The sequence below is a fragment of the Bos javanicus genome, chromosome 17 (assembly GCF_032452875.1).
Source record: "Bos javanicus breed banteng chromosome 17, ARS-OSU_banteng_1.0, whole genome shotgun sequence".
In the NCBI taxonomy this organism is placed as follows: Eukaryota; Metazoa; Chordata; class Mammalia; order Artiodactyla; family Bovidae; genus Bos; species Bos javanicus.
Genome location: NC_083884.1, coordinates 16,157,226 through 16,171,444, shown reverse-complemented (window position 1 = coordinate 16,171,444; position 14,219 = coordinate 16,157,226). Strand labels below are relative to the sequence as shown.

General features: G+C 38.5%; 1 protein-coding gene across 5 annotated transcripts in view; it reads right to left on the bottom strand.

The window, feature by feature from the left end:
- The window catches only part of INPP4B (inositol polyphosphate-4-phosphatase type II B), a 456,612-nt gene that overhangs the window by 227,053 nt on the left and 215,340 nt on the right, over positions 1-14,219 (bottom strand). For all 5 annotated transcript variants that reach the window (XM_061384112.1, XM_061384115.1, XM_061384111.1 and 2 more), the window contains one exon: positions 449-596. In XM_061384112.1, the coding sequence (XP_061240096.1) occupies positions 449-596 (148 nt within the window). The remainder of the gene's footprint in view (positions 1-448; positions 597-14,219) is intronic.

Below are 14,219 nucleotides of genomic sequence, written 5' to 3'. Positions count from 1 at the left end.
ACTCACTATTCTGTAATAACCTATATGGGAAAAGAATCTGAAAAAGAGTAGATGTATATGTATTATATGGGCCTCCCCAGTGACTCAGCAGTAATGCAGAAGTTGCAGGAGACATAGGTTTGATTCTCGAGTCAGGAAGATTCCCTGGAGGAGGGCATAGCAACCCACTGTAGTATTCTTGCTGGGAAAATCCCGTGGACAAAGGAGCCTGGTGGGCTACAGTCCATAGTGTTGCAAAGAGTCAAATACAACTGAAGCCACTTATCATGCATGCACGTATGTATAACTGAATCACTTAGCTGTACACCAGAAACTAACACAATCTTGTAAATCAGTGACAGTCCAATATAAAATAAAAATTAAAAAGAAGACTAAAATAAAAAAAGAGAAAATGTTTTATAGAAAAAGTAATTAAGGTAAGAGATGATCATAAACCATATTCTCTTACCTACACAAATCTTCTTTGATTTGAAGAGAGATCAATTCCTTAGGAATATGAAAAGAAAGTATGCTCTCTGACATCTGCTCCCGGATTTGCATCCACTTATTGTCAGAAGTGGGAAATCTGTATAATTTACACACTGGGTTCTTTAACACTGGAAAAGGAGAGAAAAATCAAGGTTAATAGTCATATTATAAAGATATGTCCATTAGATAAAGATCAATTAACAAAATCATTAATCAGGCTACCATTCTAATTATTTATTTGATGAAAAATTTTTATTATAACCCATAGTGTATTTGAGTTCCTAAGAATTTTCTCCATACACTTTATTTTTTTCAGTAGCTTCTGGGACATCAGTCTTTATTAAATTAAAAAGTGATACATCAAATTCCAATTCATAAAGTGGCCACTGTGGTTCTCTGATATACTGCCTAATAATTCTTTTCCCTTCTAAAGATTTTCTTATAGTATATATATTTATAACTATAGATGAAAATATATGGATTTATATATCATACTTACTTTGAAAAAATATATTTCTGAATTTCTTCCAATCACTCTAAGTCAGCTTTACCCACTTACATAGTAGGTGACAACTGATATGTTATATTAAAGGTTCTAAATGACCCTACAACCAAAAGTGACTTATTTCTCAAATGTCAAAAGGTTTATTCCTGGTTTAAGATCTATTAAAATTCAAATATTATTCATACTTCAGTGCCACTAAGTCAATAACACACTTTCCTGAAACCACACGTTATTAGAAGCAGAACAGGGAGACTACAGAGCAAATTGAATATTTGGGGTGGATGGGCAGTGATTAGGGGAAAAGCAACATGGTCATGTCATTAAGGATTTTAAAAGATTAAAAGAAAAAGTGTAAGACTAGACATTAAGATAATACTTGAGACACCTTTTATGAGGCCAGCATTCCTGCTGCACTACCAAGCCCTATATTTCAGGGCAAGGTTTTATCTCCACTGCTGCTGGGCAATGAATTTAAGAGAAATACACCAAAATTTAGTGAACAACAAAATATCACATCAATCACCAATCAAGTATCTATGATTATTTGGCTCCAGTTTCCCAATAAAGCTAACTAAAAACAGAACTTGATATTGAAGTGGATGTAAGACTTTAATAAGACCCAGCCTGGAATGTGGCCCAAGTCTCTCCAATGTATAGAGTAAACCACCTTTAAACATTTCAGAGTTCCAAAAGCCTGTGAATGCTTGTGTGCTAAGTCACTTCAGTTGCGTCTGACCATTTGCAACCCTATGGACTGTAGCCTGGCAGGCGCCTCTGTCCATGAGGTTCTCCAGGCAAGAATACTGGAGTGACTTGCCATGCCCTCCTCCAGGGGATCTTCCTGACCCAGGGATAAAATCTGTGTCTCCTGCATTGGCAGGCAGATTCTTTACCACTAGTACCACCTGAGAAGCCAATAAGCCTGTACCACATTTATTACTTGGATAAATATATATACATACACATATATACACACATACATATATATTTCTGAGCATTAAAATGAGGAACTATTCATCCATTCTGCAACCACCATTCTCAGTGGTTCAGTCTGGACATTATCATTGTTAAGGAGGCACCATCTCACACCGGTCAGAATGGCTGCCATCCAAAAGTCTACTAACAATAAATGCTGGAGAGGGTGTGAAGAAAAGGGAACCCTCTTACACTGTTGGTGGGAATGCAAACTAGTACAGCCACTATGGAGAACAGTGTGGAGATTCCTTAAAAAACTGGAAACAGCAATCCCACTGCTGGGCATACACACTAAGGAAACCAGAATTGAAAGAGACACATGTACCCCAATGTTCACTGCAGCACTGTTTATAATAGCCAGGACATGGAAGCAATCTAGATGTTCATCAGCAGACGTATATGTATGTATATGTTCATCCATATACATAATGGAGTATTACTCAGCCATTAAAAAGAATACATTTGAATCAGTTCTAATGAGGTGGAGGAAACTGGAGCCTATTATACAGAGTGAAATAAGTCAGAAAGAAAAACACCAATACAGTATACTAACACATATATATGGAATTTAGAAAGATGGTAATGATGACCCTATATGTGAGACAGCAAAAGAGACACAGATGTATAGAACAGTCTTTTGGACTCTGTGGGAAAAGGCAAGGGTGGGATGATTTGAGAGAATAGCATTGAAACATGTATATTATCATATGTGAAACAGATCGCCAGTCCAGGTTCGATGCATGAGACAGGGTGCTCAGGGCTGGTGCACTGGGATGACCCTGAGGGATGGGATGGGGACGGAGGTGGGAGGAGGGTTCAGGATAGGGGACACATGTACACCCGTGGCTGATTCATGTCAATGTATGGCAAAAACCACTACAATATTGTAAAGTAATTAGCCTTCAATTAAAATTTCAAAACCTTGATAGCAAACATCTCATTCTTCAATAGCCAGATTCAAAGCTCCCACTACACTTCTCTATTTCCTGTAAGTGTTATCTAGAATGTGCACTTTTTAAAAACACCAATGTGGTTTAGTCACTAACTAGTGTCCAATTCTTGCAACCTCATGTGGACTCCTCTGTCCACAAGATTCTCCAGGCAAGAATACTGGAGTGGGTTGCCATTTTCTACTCCAGGGGATCTTCCAACCCAGGAATCAACCTGGGTCTCCTGCCATTTCAGGCAGATTCTTTACCCACTGAGCTGCAAAGGAAGATAAAAACACCAAGAGAAGCCAGAAAACAGTAGTATATTTCCCATCCATTGAGAGACAATATTTTAAATCCAGTATTGCATGTCCCAAAGGATTATATTTTGGCCATAAATATGACCTTTAAGTCTTATGAATCAGATTATATCACAGACCATATTTAAGGCTAATTACACTTTCTCATTTTGGTGAATTATAATTGACATAATATTATATTAGTTGCAGGTATACAATGTAATGACTCAGTGTTTGTATATATTGTTAAATGATTACCACAATGAGTCTTGTTAACATCTGTCACCATACATAATCACAAATTTTTTCTTGTGATGAGAACTTTAAAAATCTCTCTCAGGAACTTTCAAACATGCCAAACAGTATTATTAACTATAATCATGCTGCATATTATGTCCTCAAAACTATTTTATAACTAAAAATCTTCATGTTTTGATACCTTCACTCCCATCCCCTGTCCCTCATCTCTGGAAACCACCAATCTGTCTTTGTATCTGAGTTCTTTTTTTTTTTTTTTAATTTGTTATGCTTTGGTTTGTTTTCAGATGCTACATATAGGTGAAATCATACAGTAGCTGTCTTTCTCTGTCTGATACTTCACTTAGCATAATGCCCTCAAGCTCTATCCACAAATGGCAAGCTTTCATTCTTTTTTATGGCTGAATAATATTCTATTCAGTGTGTGTGTGTGATCTGTGTATCACATTTTTTTATCCATTCATCTGTGGATGCTGAGGTTGTTTCCATGCCTTGTCCGCTGAAAATAATGCTGCAATGAACACTGGGATGCATGTATCTTTTTGAATTAATCTTTTCATTTACTTTGGATAAATACACAGAAGAGGCAATGATGGTAGTTCTTTCTTTAGTTTTTTAGGACATCTCCATATTGCTTTCCATAGTGGCAGTACCAGTTAACACTGCCATCAACAGTACACAAAAGTTTCCTATTCTCCACATCCTTGCTGATAATACTTGTTAGATCTTGTATTTTTGATACCCTTTCTAACAGATGTGAGATGGTATCTCACTGTGGTTTTGATTTGCATTTCCCTCATGATTGGTGATGTTAAGTAACTTTTCATGTACTTGCTGGCCATCTTTATGTCTTCTTTGGAAAAACATCTATTCATATCCTCTGTCCATTTTTAATCAGATTTTTTTGTTGTTGTTTTTGAGTTGTAGGAATTCTTTACATAATTTGGGTATTTGCCCTTATCAGATATAGTTCTTTTTATATGAAATACAGAAACCTATAACCCATGAAAGAAACTATGGTATTTAATTCATCTTTAAAGTGACAATATTTCAAAGATGTAAGAATTTTACTAAAACCTCTACTGCAATAGACTTGGAAAATAAAATATATATATATATGTAGACAATTCAATATATTGTAAGTCAAGTTAAATCATTTATAAGATATTAGGAATTCTAATTAACATGGTCAGGAATATAAATGAATCATTTTATAGTAAGATAAAAACTCAGCCTCTGTCCAAATTTTCCCTTTGTAATCTAAGTAAATATTCAATTACTTGGGTTATCTATATTTAGTACATGTTCTGCTTATTAACCTCTGTGTTTTTTTTTTTTTTTCCAGATTACACAGAATCTTTGTATCTTCCAAACCATGGTTAAAAATCCTTGGGTTTTTCTTGCCTTTAATAAAACAATAATTATTTTTAGAAGATTTATACTTTTAATTAGGTTGCAAAATATAATATTCCTTATTTTATTTATCTCAAAACCAGTCCTTCAACTTTTGATTCTCCTGTTTTCATTTTAATGCTCTTCAATGTATTCTAAATATAAACCTTTGTTGAAATAACATAAGTAGAAATCAAGGACAGTATGATTAATGTGCTCCAGAATTCTCCTGTAACCACCCCAGACACAAGGTCCAAGACCCTGTGAAAATGCTGCTAGTTTTTAAGGAAAATGCTTGAGGCAAATAATAAACAAAAGATCAGGCTACTTGATCTACCTCCCAGAATTCCCAATAATGTCTCCAATCTAACTTTCATGCTATACATTCTAAGCTTTTGAAACTCATAAATCCCTAAACACTGATACTAAATTTTATATAGTTACAAGGGTCTCAATGCAGACATAGTGGAATCCACTTTATAGCCCAGTTTGATCCAGGAGCATTGCTTATTGAAAACCTACCAAAACTAAGAACATCTACTCTGTATCCTAAAATGTCATATAACAGAGTAAGACTTAGAAAATAAAAATCAATATATGGTCTGCAAAAACTATAAAACTCTTAGAGGAAAACATAGGCAGAACACTCTGTGACATAAATCACAGCAAGATCCTCTATGACCCAAACCTACAGTAATGGAAATAAAAACAAGAATGAACAAGTGGGACACAATTAAACTTAAAAAGCCTTTGTAGAGCAAAGGAAACTATAAACTAGGTGAATGGCAACCCTCAGAATGGGAGAAAATAATAGCAAATGAAACAACTGACAAAGGGTTAATTTTCAAAATATACAAGTAGCTCATGCAACTCAATACCAGAAAAACAAACAACACGATCAAAAAGTGGGCAAAAGACCTAAGCAGATATTTCTCCAAAGAAGACATATAGATGGCTAACAAATACATGAAAAGATGCTCAACACTGCTCATTATTAGAGAAATGCAAATCAAAAGTACAATGAGATATCACCTCACACCAGTCAGAATGGCCATCATCAAAAAAACACGCGAACAATAAATGCTGGAGAAGATATGGAGAAAAGAGAACCCTCTTGCACTACTGGTGGGAATGTAAATTGATATAACCACTGAGGAAAACACTATGATGATTCCTTAAAAAATTAGGAATAAAACTACTGTGTGACCCAACAATCCCACTACTGGATATATTCCTTGAGAAAATCATAAATTGAAAAAGACACACGTACCCCAGTGTTCACTGCAGCACTATTTACAATAGCTCGGACACGGAAGCAACCTAGATGCCCATCGGCAGAGGAATGGATAAGGAAGCTGTGTACATATATACAATGCATGACTCAGTCAGAAAAAGGAATGTATTTGAGTCATGATAATGAGGTGGATGAACCGAGAGCCTCTTGTATAGAGTGAAGCAAGTCAGAAAGAGACAAATACAAAGTATATTAACACATACATGCGGAATCTAGAAGGATGGTACTGATGACCATATTCACAGGGCAGCACTGGAGATGCAGACATAAAAAATGGACTTATGAACAATGTTGGGGTGGGAGAGGGTGGGATGAATAAAGACAGAAGCATGGAAACACATACACTACCTTATATAAAACAGATAGCTAGTGGGAATTTACTGTATGCCTCAGGGAATTCAAACTGGTGCTCTGCGACAACCTAGAGGGGTGGGATGGGATGGGAGGTGGGAGGAAGGTTCAAGAAGGTGTGGACATATGTGTACCTATGGCTGATTCATACTGATGTATGGCAGAAACCAATACAATATTATAAAGCAATTATCTCTCAATTACAAATAAATAAATTTGTAAAATTCAATGTATGGTCTGACTTTTAATTACCATGAAATTTGTTCCACTGGTCACAAACAGATCAGAGAAGATGTTCTCAGCTCAAAATTTTGCTGGGTTCATAGTGGGAAGATTTTTGCCATCCTCACATAAAAGAAAGTCATGGTATTCGTGTATCAAAGATTGAACAGTGGGCCATAAGTAACGAATGCTTTTGTCATTTTAGAAATGCTTCTGCCCTATAGCAGAGACACAATTTCAACAATTCTGCACACACACTCTAGCTGTGGAAATGAGCCCACCACTTTCAGCTCCGGCTTTCCACTGATGCCAAATGTTTCTTTATATAATAGGTGCGTTGCTGACCGTATAATAAGCTCAACTCGCTTCCCACGTGGCTCAGTGGTAAAGAATTCACCTGCCAGTGCAGGAGATGTGGGTTCGATTCCTGGGTCAGGAAGATGCCCTGAATTGTGCCAACTCACTCCAGTACTCTTGCCTGGAAAATTCCATGGATAAAGGAGCTTGGTGCGCTACAGTCCCTGAGGTCCCAAGAGTCAGATGAGACTGAACACACTAACAACAACTATCTAACATCTATTATAAGTTATTTTTAGAGAGCCCTGCATATATTAGCTTCTTTTTTTCCATTGCTTTTGCCAGAACAACTTGCTAAAAATATCGTGTGATAGATTCTACCAAGAGAATAATAGTAAAGAGATTTTAGATCCCACCATGGTTCCAATAATGACTTAACTACAAATTGTAAAGTAATTAGCCTCCAATTAAAATGAATACATTTATGAAAAAAAAAAAAAGAATAAAGTTCTAAGCTAGTCCAGATCTGAACACATTCCCTCTGAGATCTACCCCCTAAGGTGAACACAGGGACAGAAAGCAAATGACAGATTTGTTTCTCCTAAAATTACAGCACAACTCAAATGTCTAGATTGTTTATTCCAGACACTGTAAAGGGCCTTTTTAATAAGGTAGCACACCACCTGCTTTTCTATGGCTTTCAGCAATTGTGGAGGCCAAGTGCTCCAGTTTTAAATTATCAAGGTAAAGATGTCAAGGATATGTTCAACAAAGCCAACACATAGGTGGCACATAAAAAAAGATGGCTGTTCAAGCAACCTGGGGCAGAAAAAGATAAACCAGAGAGGTATCATAGGGTCGATTTTTTTCTATGTCTGTGTTGGGACATCAGAGGATTAGACAAGGAATTTTGGAAATACAGGAGACCCAGGTTCGATCCCTGGGTCAGGAAAATTCCCTGGAGAAGGAAATGGCTACCCACTCCAGTATTCTTGCCTGGATAATTCCATGGACAGAGGAGCCTGGTGGGCTATATGGGGTTGTGAGGAGTCAGACATGACTGAGCAACTAACACTTTCACTTTACTTTTGGGAATATGGATTCAGGGTTGAAGGGATCATCAAAATGTGAAACAGTTATCTCATCAGGTTGTCTTTAAATATAGTTCTCCAGAAAAAGCTTATCTGTGATTGTGCTTAGTCACTCAGTAGTGTTCAACTCTTTGCAACCCCATGGACCATTGCCTGCCAGGCTCCTCTGTCTGTGAGAATTCTCCAGGTGAGAATACTGGAGTGGGTTGCCATGCCCTTCTCCAGGGGATTTTCCCAACCCAGGGATGAACACAGATCTCCCACTCTGCAGGAGGATTCTTTACTGTCTGAGCCACCAGGGAAGCGCTCATCTGGGATTATCTTCATGCAATTTCTTGCTTTCAGGAGGTGGTAGAAATCAAATATATAATGGAATCTGACTATTAGCTTCAGTCTTTACAAAATCACTATTTTAATGTCCTATAGATTCTTGTAGAGAATCTGTTCGTTTGGTAGCTTTTAATTATGCAGTTGTTTAATAGTTTCACTATTCAGCTGAATGTACCTGCATTTCCTCTTCTCCACATGCTGGATAATACTTAGAGAAGATAATTCTGGGTAATCCAATTAGATAATGACACTCTCTCATTTGTAGTTGAAAATATCTTAGATTTATATACACACATCTTAAATGTAGATTGGCTCTTTCTAAGATTAAAGGAGATCTAAAAAAAACCTAAACAGAAATCAGGAAAAGACTGTCCTAAGCACGGTTATAGGAAAGAGAACATAAGAAAAGATGACAGGAGCTCTGAAAAACAGCAAAGAGACACCACTTTTTAAAATAACAAAGATGAAATAAACTGTTAAAAAATTAAGTCCCCCAAATTTTTTAAAGTACTTTTCTTTAGGCGTGTCATACAATCTATACTATGTTATTGCTTGTGTTGCTTTAAAGCATCAAAAAAAAATAAGAATAGAAATAGGATATAAGCTGAGTCGGAAAAGTGCTGCTCCCCTTGTGGAGCCAAGCCCACGAGCCCCTAGCACTCTGTCTTCAATTCAAGGACATAAACAAGAAAAACTCTTACAGATGTCAGAATAAAACATAAAGGTAATATCTGTGGGAATTTAGTCTCCAACTCGGAGAAGGCAATGGCACCCCACTCCAGTACTCTTGCCTGGAAAATCCCATGGACAGAGGAGTCTGGTAGGCTGTAGTCCATGGGGTCGCTAAGAGTCAGGCACGACTGAGCAACTTCACTTTCACTTTTCACTTTCATGCATTGGAGAAGGAAATGGCAACCCACTCCAGTGTTCTTGCCTGGAGAATCCCAGGGACGGGGGAGCCTGGTGGGCTGCCATCTATGAGGTCGCACAGAGTCGGACACGACTGAAGCGACTTAGCAGCAGCAGCAGCAGCAGCAGCAGCAGCAGTCTCCAACTGGTGATAACTGGTGAGTTCAGTGTGTACAATTTGTATTTTCAACTTTGGTTGGTCAGAGAAGTGATTTGTTTCATTCATTGTAGTTTCAATGATTTGTTCTGTTTATTCTAATCATCCAGTCCCATCAATTCATGGCAAATAGATGGGGAAACAATGGAAACACTGACAGACTTTATTTTCTTGGGCTCCAAAATCACTGCAGATGGTGACTGCAGCCATGAAATTAAAAGACATTTGCTCCTTGGAAGAAAAGCTATGACAAACACTAGACAGCATATTAAAAATCAGAGAAATTACTTTGCTGACAAAGGTTCATATAGTCAAAGCTATGGTTTTTCCAGTAGTCATGAATGGATGTGAGAGTTGGACCATAAAGAAGGCTGAGCACCAAAGAACTGATGATTTTGAACTGTGGTGTTGGAGAAGACTCTTGAGAGTCTCTTGGACTGCAAGGAGATCAAAGCAGTCAATACTAAAGGAGATCAGTCCTGAATATTCATTGGAAGGATTGATGCTGAAGGTGAAGCTCCAATACTTTGGCCACCTGATGTGAAGAGCCGACTCATTAGAAAAGACCATGATCCTGGGAAAGATGGAAGGTGGAAGGAGAAGGGAATGACAGAGGACGAGATGGTTCGATGGCATCACTGACTCAATAGACATGAGTTTGAGCAAGTTCCGGGGCTGGTGAAGGACAGGGAAACCTGTTGTCCTGCAGTCCATGGGGTCACAAAGAGTTGAACACAACTGAGTGACAGAACAACAATAACAATAATTCTACTCCAGTCATTAAAGGAAAGGAAAAATCTAGAAAAGTGTCCCTTTCTGGTTCATCTTTCATGCTGAACAACCTGGAATGACCTGCACAGTTCATGGAACTCAAGTTGTTTCTTGGCATTTTGCCACTGTTTAAGGCATTCTCTGAATCTCAAAGGAATGCTCCTTTTTCCTAGCTACAGGTAATTATCCCATAAACTCAGCTCAACTAGTACCTCCTCCAGGAGGTCCTCCTTGACTTCCATCTCCTCCCTCCCTATAGGTGTCTCTCCTTGGTACTCCCCAGCCCCCTCTCTATCACGGTTCTTACCAGTTGTGCTATAATTGTCTGGTTACTGCTCTGTGCCCATCCCCCCATTAAAAGGTAAACTTTGTGAAGGCCATGACTGTGCTGTTTTCTTAACCTTCATTTTATCTCACTTCCCAGGCAAGAATACTAGAGAGTGTAGCCATTCCTTTCTCCAGGGGATCTTCCCGACCCAGGGATTGAACTCGCATCTCTTGCATCTCCTGTACTGGCAGATGGATTCTTTACTACTGAGCCACCTGGGAAGCCAATTATTACTTCCACTAGTAGGAAAACAAAATGGCTCTGACTGTGTAAATTGAGATGAGAAAATACAAGAGGGAAGGACAGAACTAAAAACCTCACTTCGGTGAAGAGCACAGGCATCAGAATGAAGGAAGGAACACCAGAGCTGAAAGTCCTTCTTATATTTGTCCACAAAATATTACCTTTTTGACTATATCATCTTCTTGCCTTTATTTTCCTTCTAGTTTACATAAGGTGGGCAATAGGGTGATAAACTTAAAACAGGAACAAAGCTGAAGTATTAAAAGTGTCTGATGATTTCATTGATTACTATTAATAGACAAAGAAATTTACTCTTCCACTCAAGTTATACTCTATGTTAATACACAGTAAAGAAAACATGAAAATTCCAAAAGAGCAAGGTTAATGGTGTGAACTACTTACGCCATCAACCATATCAGTAAAGAAAAGATGTTACAGACATCAAGCCATCACATGACAGCCACCTGGAGGGAGAGTCCTGAGGAAACTCAGAATGAAAACAAAGAATGCCTGCCATCCAGCTGTCAACCGCCGCAGTCATGCCAGACTCTGCACTCAGGAAACTCAGGACGAGGGAACACAGGATACTGGCCCCAGATAGCTGAGGTGCATCTTAAAGGAATGACTGCAATAAGCCCAGACTTTGCATCTTCCCTGGTGGCTCAGACAGTAAAGCGTCTGCCCGCAATGCGGGAGACCTGGGTTCGATCCCTGGGTTGGGAAGTTCCCCTGGAGAAGGAAATGGCAACGCACTCCAATACTCTTGCTGGAAAATCCCATGGACAGAGGAGCCTGGTAGGTTACGGTCCATGGGGTCACAAAGAGTCAGACACGACTGAGCGATTTCACTTTCCTTTCCTTTTCCTATACACAGAAAAGGGCTGATTTCATTAACTTGAGATGTCTGGTTTTCCTTAATTATCAATAATCTTTTGATGTTCTGGCTCCCTGCCCTTTGTTCCAAAAACTCCCATACATCCTGGCTCTTCAAAGCAGTCCCTCAGAGTGATCTGAGACTTCTGTCTCCCGGGCTCAAAGTCCTGAGAAAGTCTGCCTGATAAAACATAATTCTCAGCTTTATGGTTGTGCGTTTTTTTTCTTTGAGTTGACAATGGGCTCCACTGGATTTATTAAAACAGCAAAGTGCAAAGAAATCTGGTGACTAAGTATAAGGATAAAAGGCCAATGTTATAAGCCAAGATGGTCCTATATTTTATATATCATAGAGTTACAAATACAAAGGCAAATCTATTTAACTAGTATGAAGAACATATGAGGCTTCCCAGGTGGCGCATTAGTCAAGAAACTCCCCTGTCAATGCAGGAGACACAAGAGATGCAGGTTCAATCCCTGGGTCAGGAAGATTCCCTGGAGAAGGAAACGACAACCTGTTCCAGTACTCTTGCCTAGGAAATCCCATGGACAGAGGAGCCTGGTGGGCTACAGTCCATGGGGTTGCAAAGAGTCAGATACAACTGAGCACAAAGAAGATACCAGAGAGATACCTTTGTTATAAACTGATATGATCTAAAATTTGACAAGGTAGTTAATTTAGTACCTCATGAATGAAAAGGAAAAAAAAAAAATAGACAAAACAAAGAGATTTGTTTTTTTGGCTGGAATTCCTTAGGACTCGAAATGAATATAGAGAGAAATATTTTTCAAAGTCTCTCAGAATATTTCTTAAAATATTCAGTCACCAGTTGCTTTAGATGGGGTGGAATTGAGGAGAATGTTGCCTGTACTTAGTTCAGTTATGTGGTATTGTGAAAGGCAATTAAAATATATGGTGCCAAATGAAGCAGAAAAAAAATTTTAAATGAGAATTTAACAGTAATTTTTAGGGAAAGTAATAAATCATTTTAAACAGAAATAATTCAATTTGAACATCTTTCTCAGGGACAGAAGAATAACAGAGCAGTTTTCTGTACCTGAAGCATAAATTCAAGTGGTAAGATACACCCATTATCAGTCATTTGACAAATATCTGCTGAATTTCTATTGCTTTCTGTCCCTGGAGACACAGAAATAAATAAGCAATGTTTCTTCTTCTTAAACAGCTCGTAATCAGGCAACTTCAGTAAAGCTATAGGGCATGTGTGCCAAGTCATTCAATCTTGTCTGACTCTTTGTGACTCCATGGACTGTAGCCCGCCAGGCTCCTCTGTCCACAGGATTCTCCATGCAAGGATACTGGAGTGGCCTGCATGCCCTCCTTCAAGGGATTTTCCCAACCCAGGGATCAAACCCACTTCTCTTACACCTCCTGCATTGGCAGGCAGGCTATTTACCGCTAGTGCCACCTGGGAAAGTAGATGGCTTAAGCCTTTCTGGGGGAAAAGAATAAAAGATACATGGACTACTTTGAGAACACTTGTGATTCATCCCTTAGGCAAGAAGATAAACACCAATAAACTCTCCAAATAGGGGGGAAAGTACCTGTATTTAGGACTGAAAACAGGGTAGTCCTCACATTGAGATTTAGATTTTTTTACAGTCATGGAATTTATCACTGTCAGATACACCCTCTATGAAGAGCATGGACAGCATGCACATTAATATACAGCATGAAACTGGTCTTCAAAAATATCATAGATAATTTCATGACTCAAGAAGTATAGAATTCAACCAGGAAAGATGCTGTATCAGATCGAATGCTTGCTGACAGAGGGAAACTCACTCAAAATGTGAAGATAATAGGAAATGATGACAGAGTCCATTAGCTTCTCAGATTGATCATGATAATATCAAAGTCCATGGGCTGAAGTATTCTGTAGCATTATGCTTTACCAAAGAAAATGGGTAGGTTCAGGAAATCTAGAGAGAATTGTTGATCTTGACAAATTTTTTTAAAGAGTTTACTTGTGGCCAGGCTTATTAAATATAAATAACTCCTGAGAAAGACAACTGTAAGTGACAAAGAATCGGATATAGGACTCCATGTGAAACTGATGAAAATGAAAACTTTCATGAAATATTTCTAAAATGAAGGAAGACATAGCAAAAGCTAAACTATGCTCTTTAGATTTCAGACATGGAGGGCCAAAAAGGAAATCGAAGACTGTCAAGGTCAGTTTGGTCATCCCAAAAGTATCAGTGTCCAAAGAGCCTGACCAGGCCGTCAGAGTCACATTGCTGTTAGCAAATCTAGGCTGTGACAGCAGTTCTTCACAGAGCCTGTTCAGGGCACTGGTATTAATACCACCAGAGCCCGTGTGTTCTTGTTTTGCTGTAGACAAAGGCGCCACAGTCTATGGACACCCAACTCTGTGACCAGGTAAGAGACTTGGTTGTTCACACTTCCCTGTGTTCAAAATTAACTTTCCCGACCCTCATCCCTGAGGCAACACCCCAACAACACATAGTTTCAAGTGTTCTCACTGCCATTTTGCTTAAATGA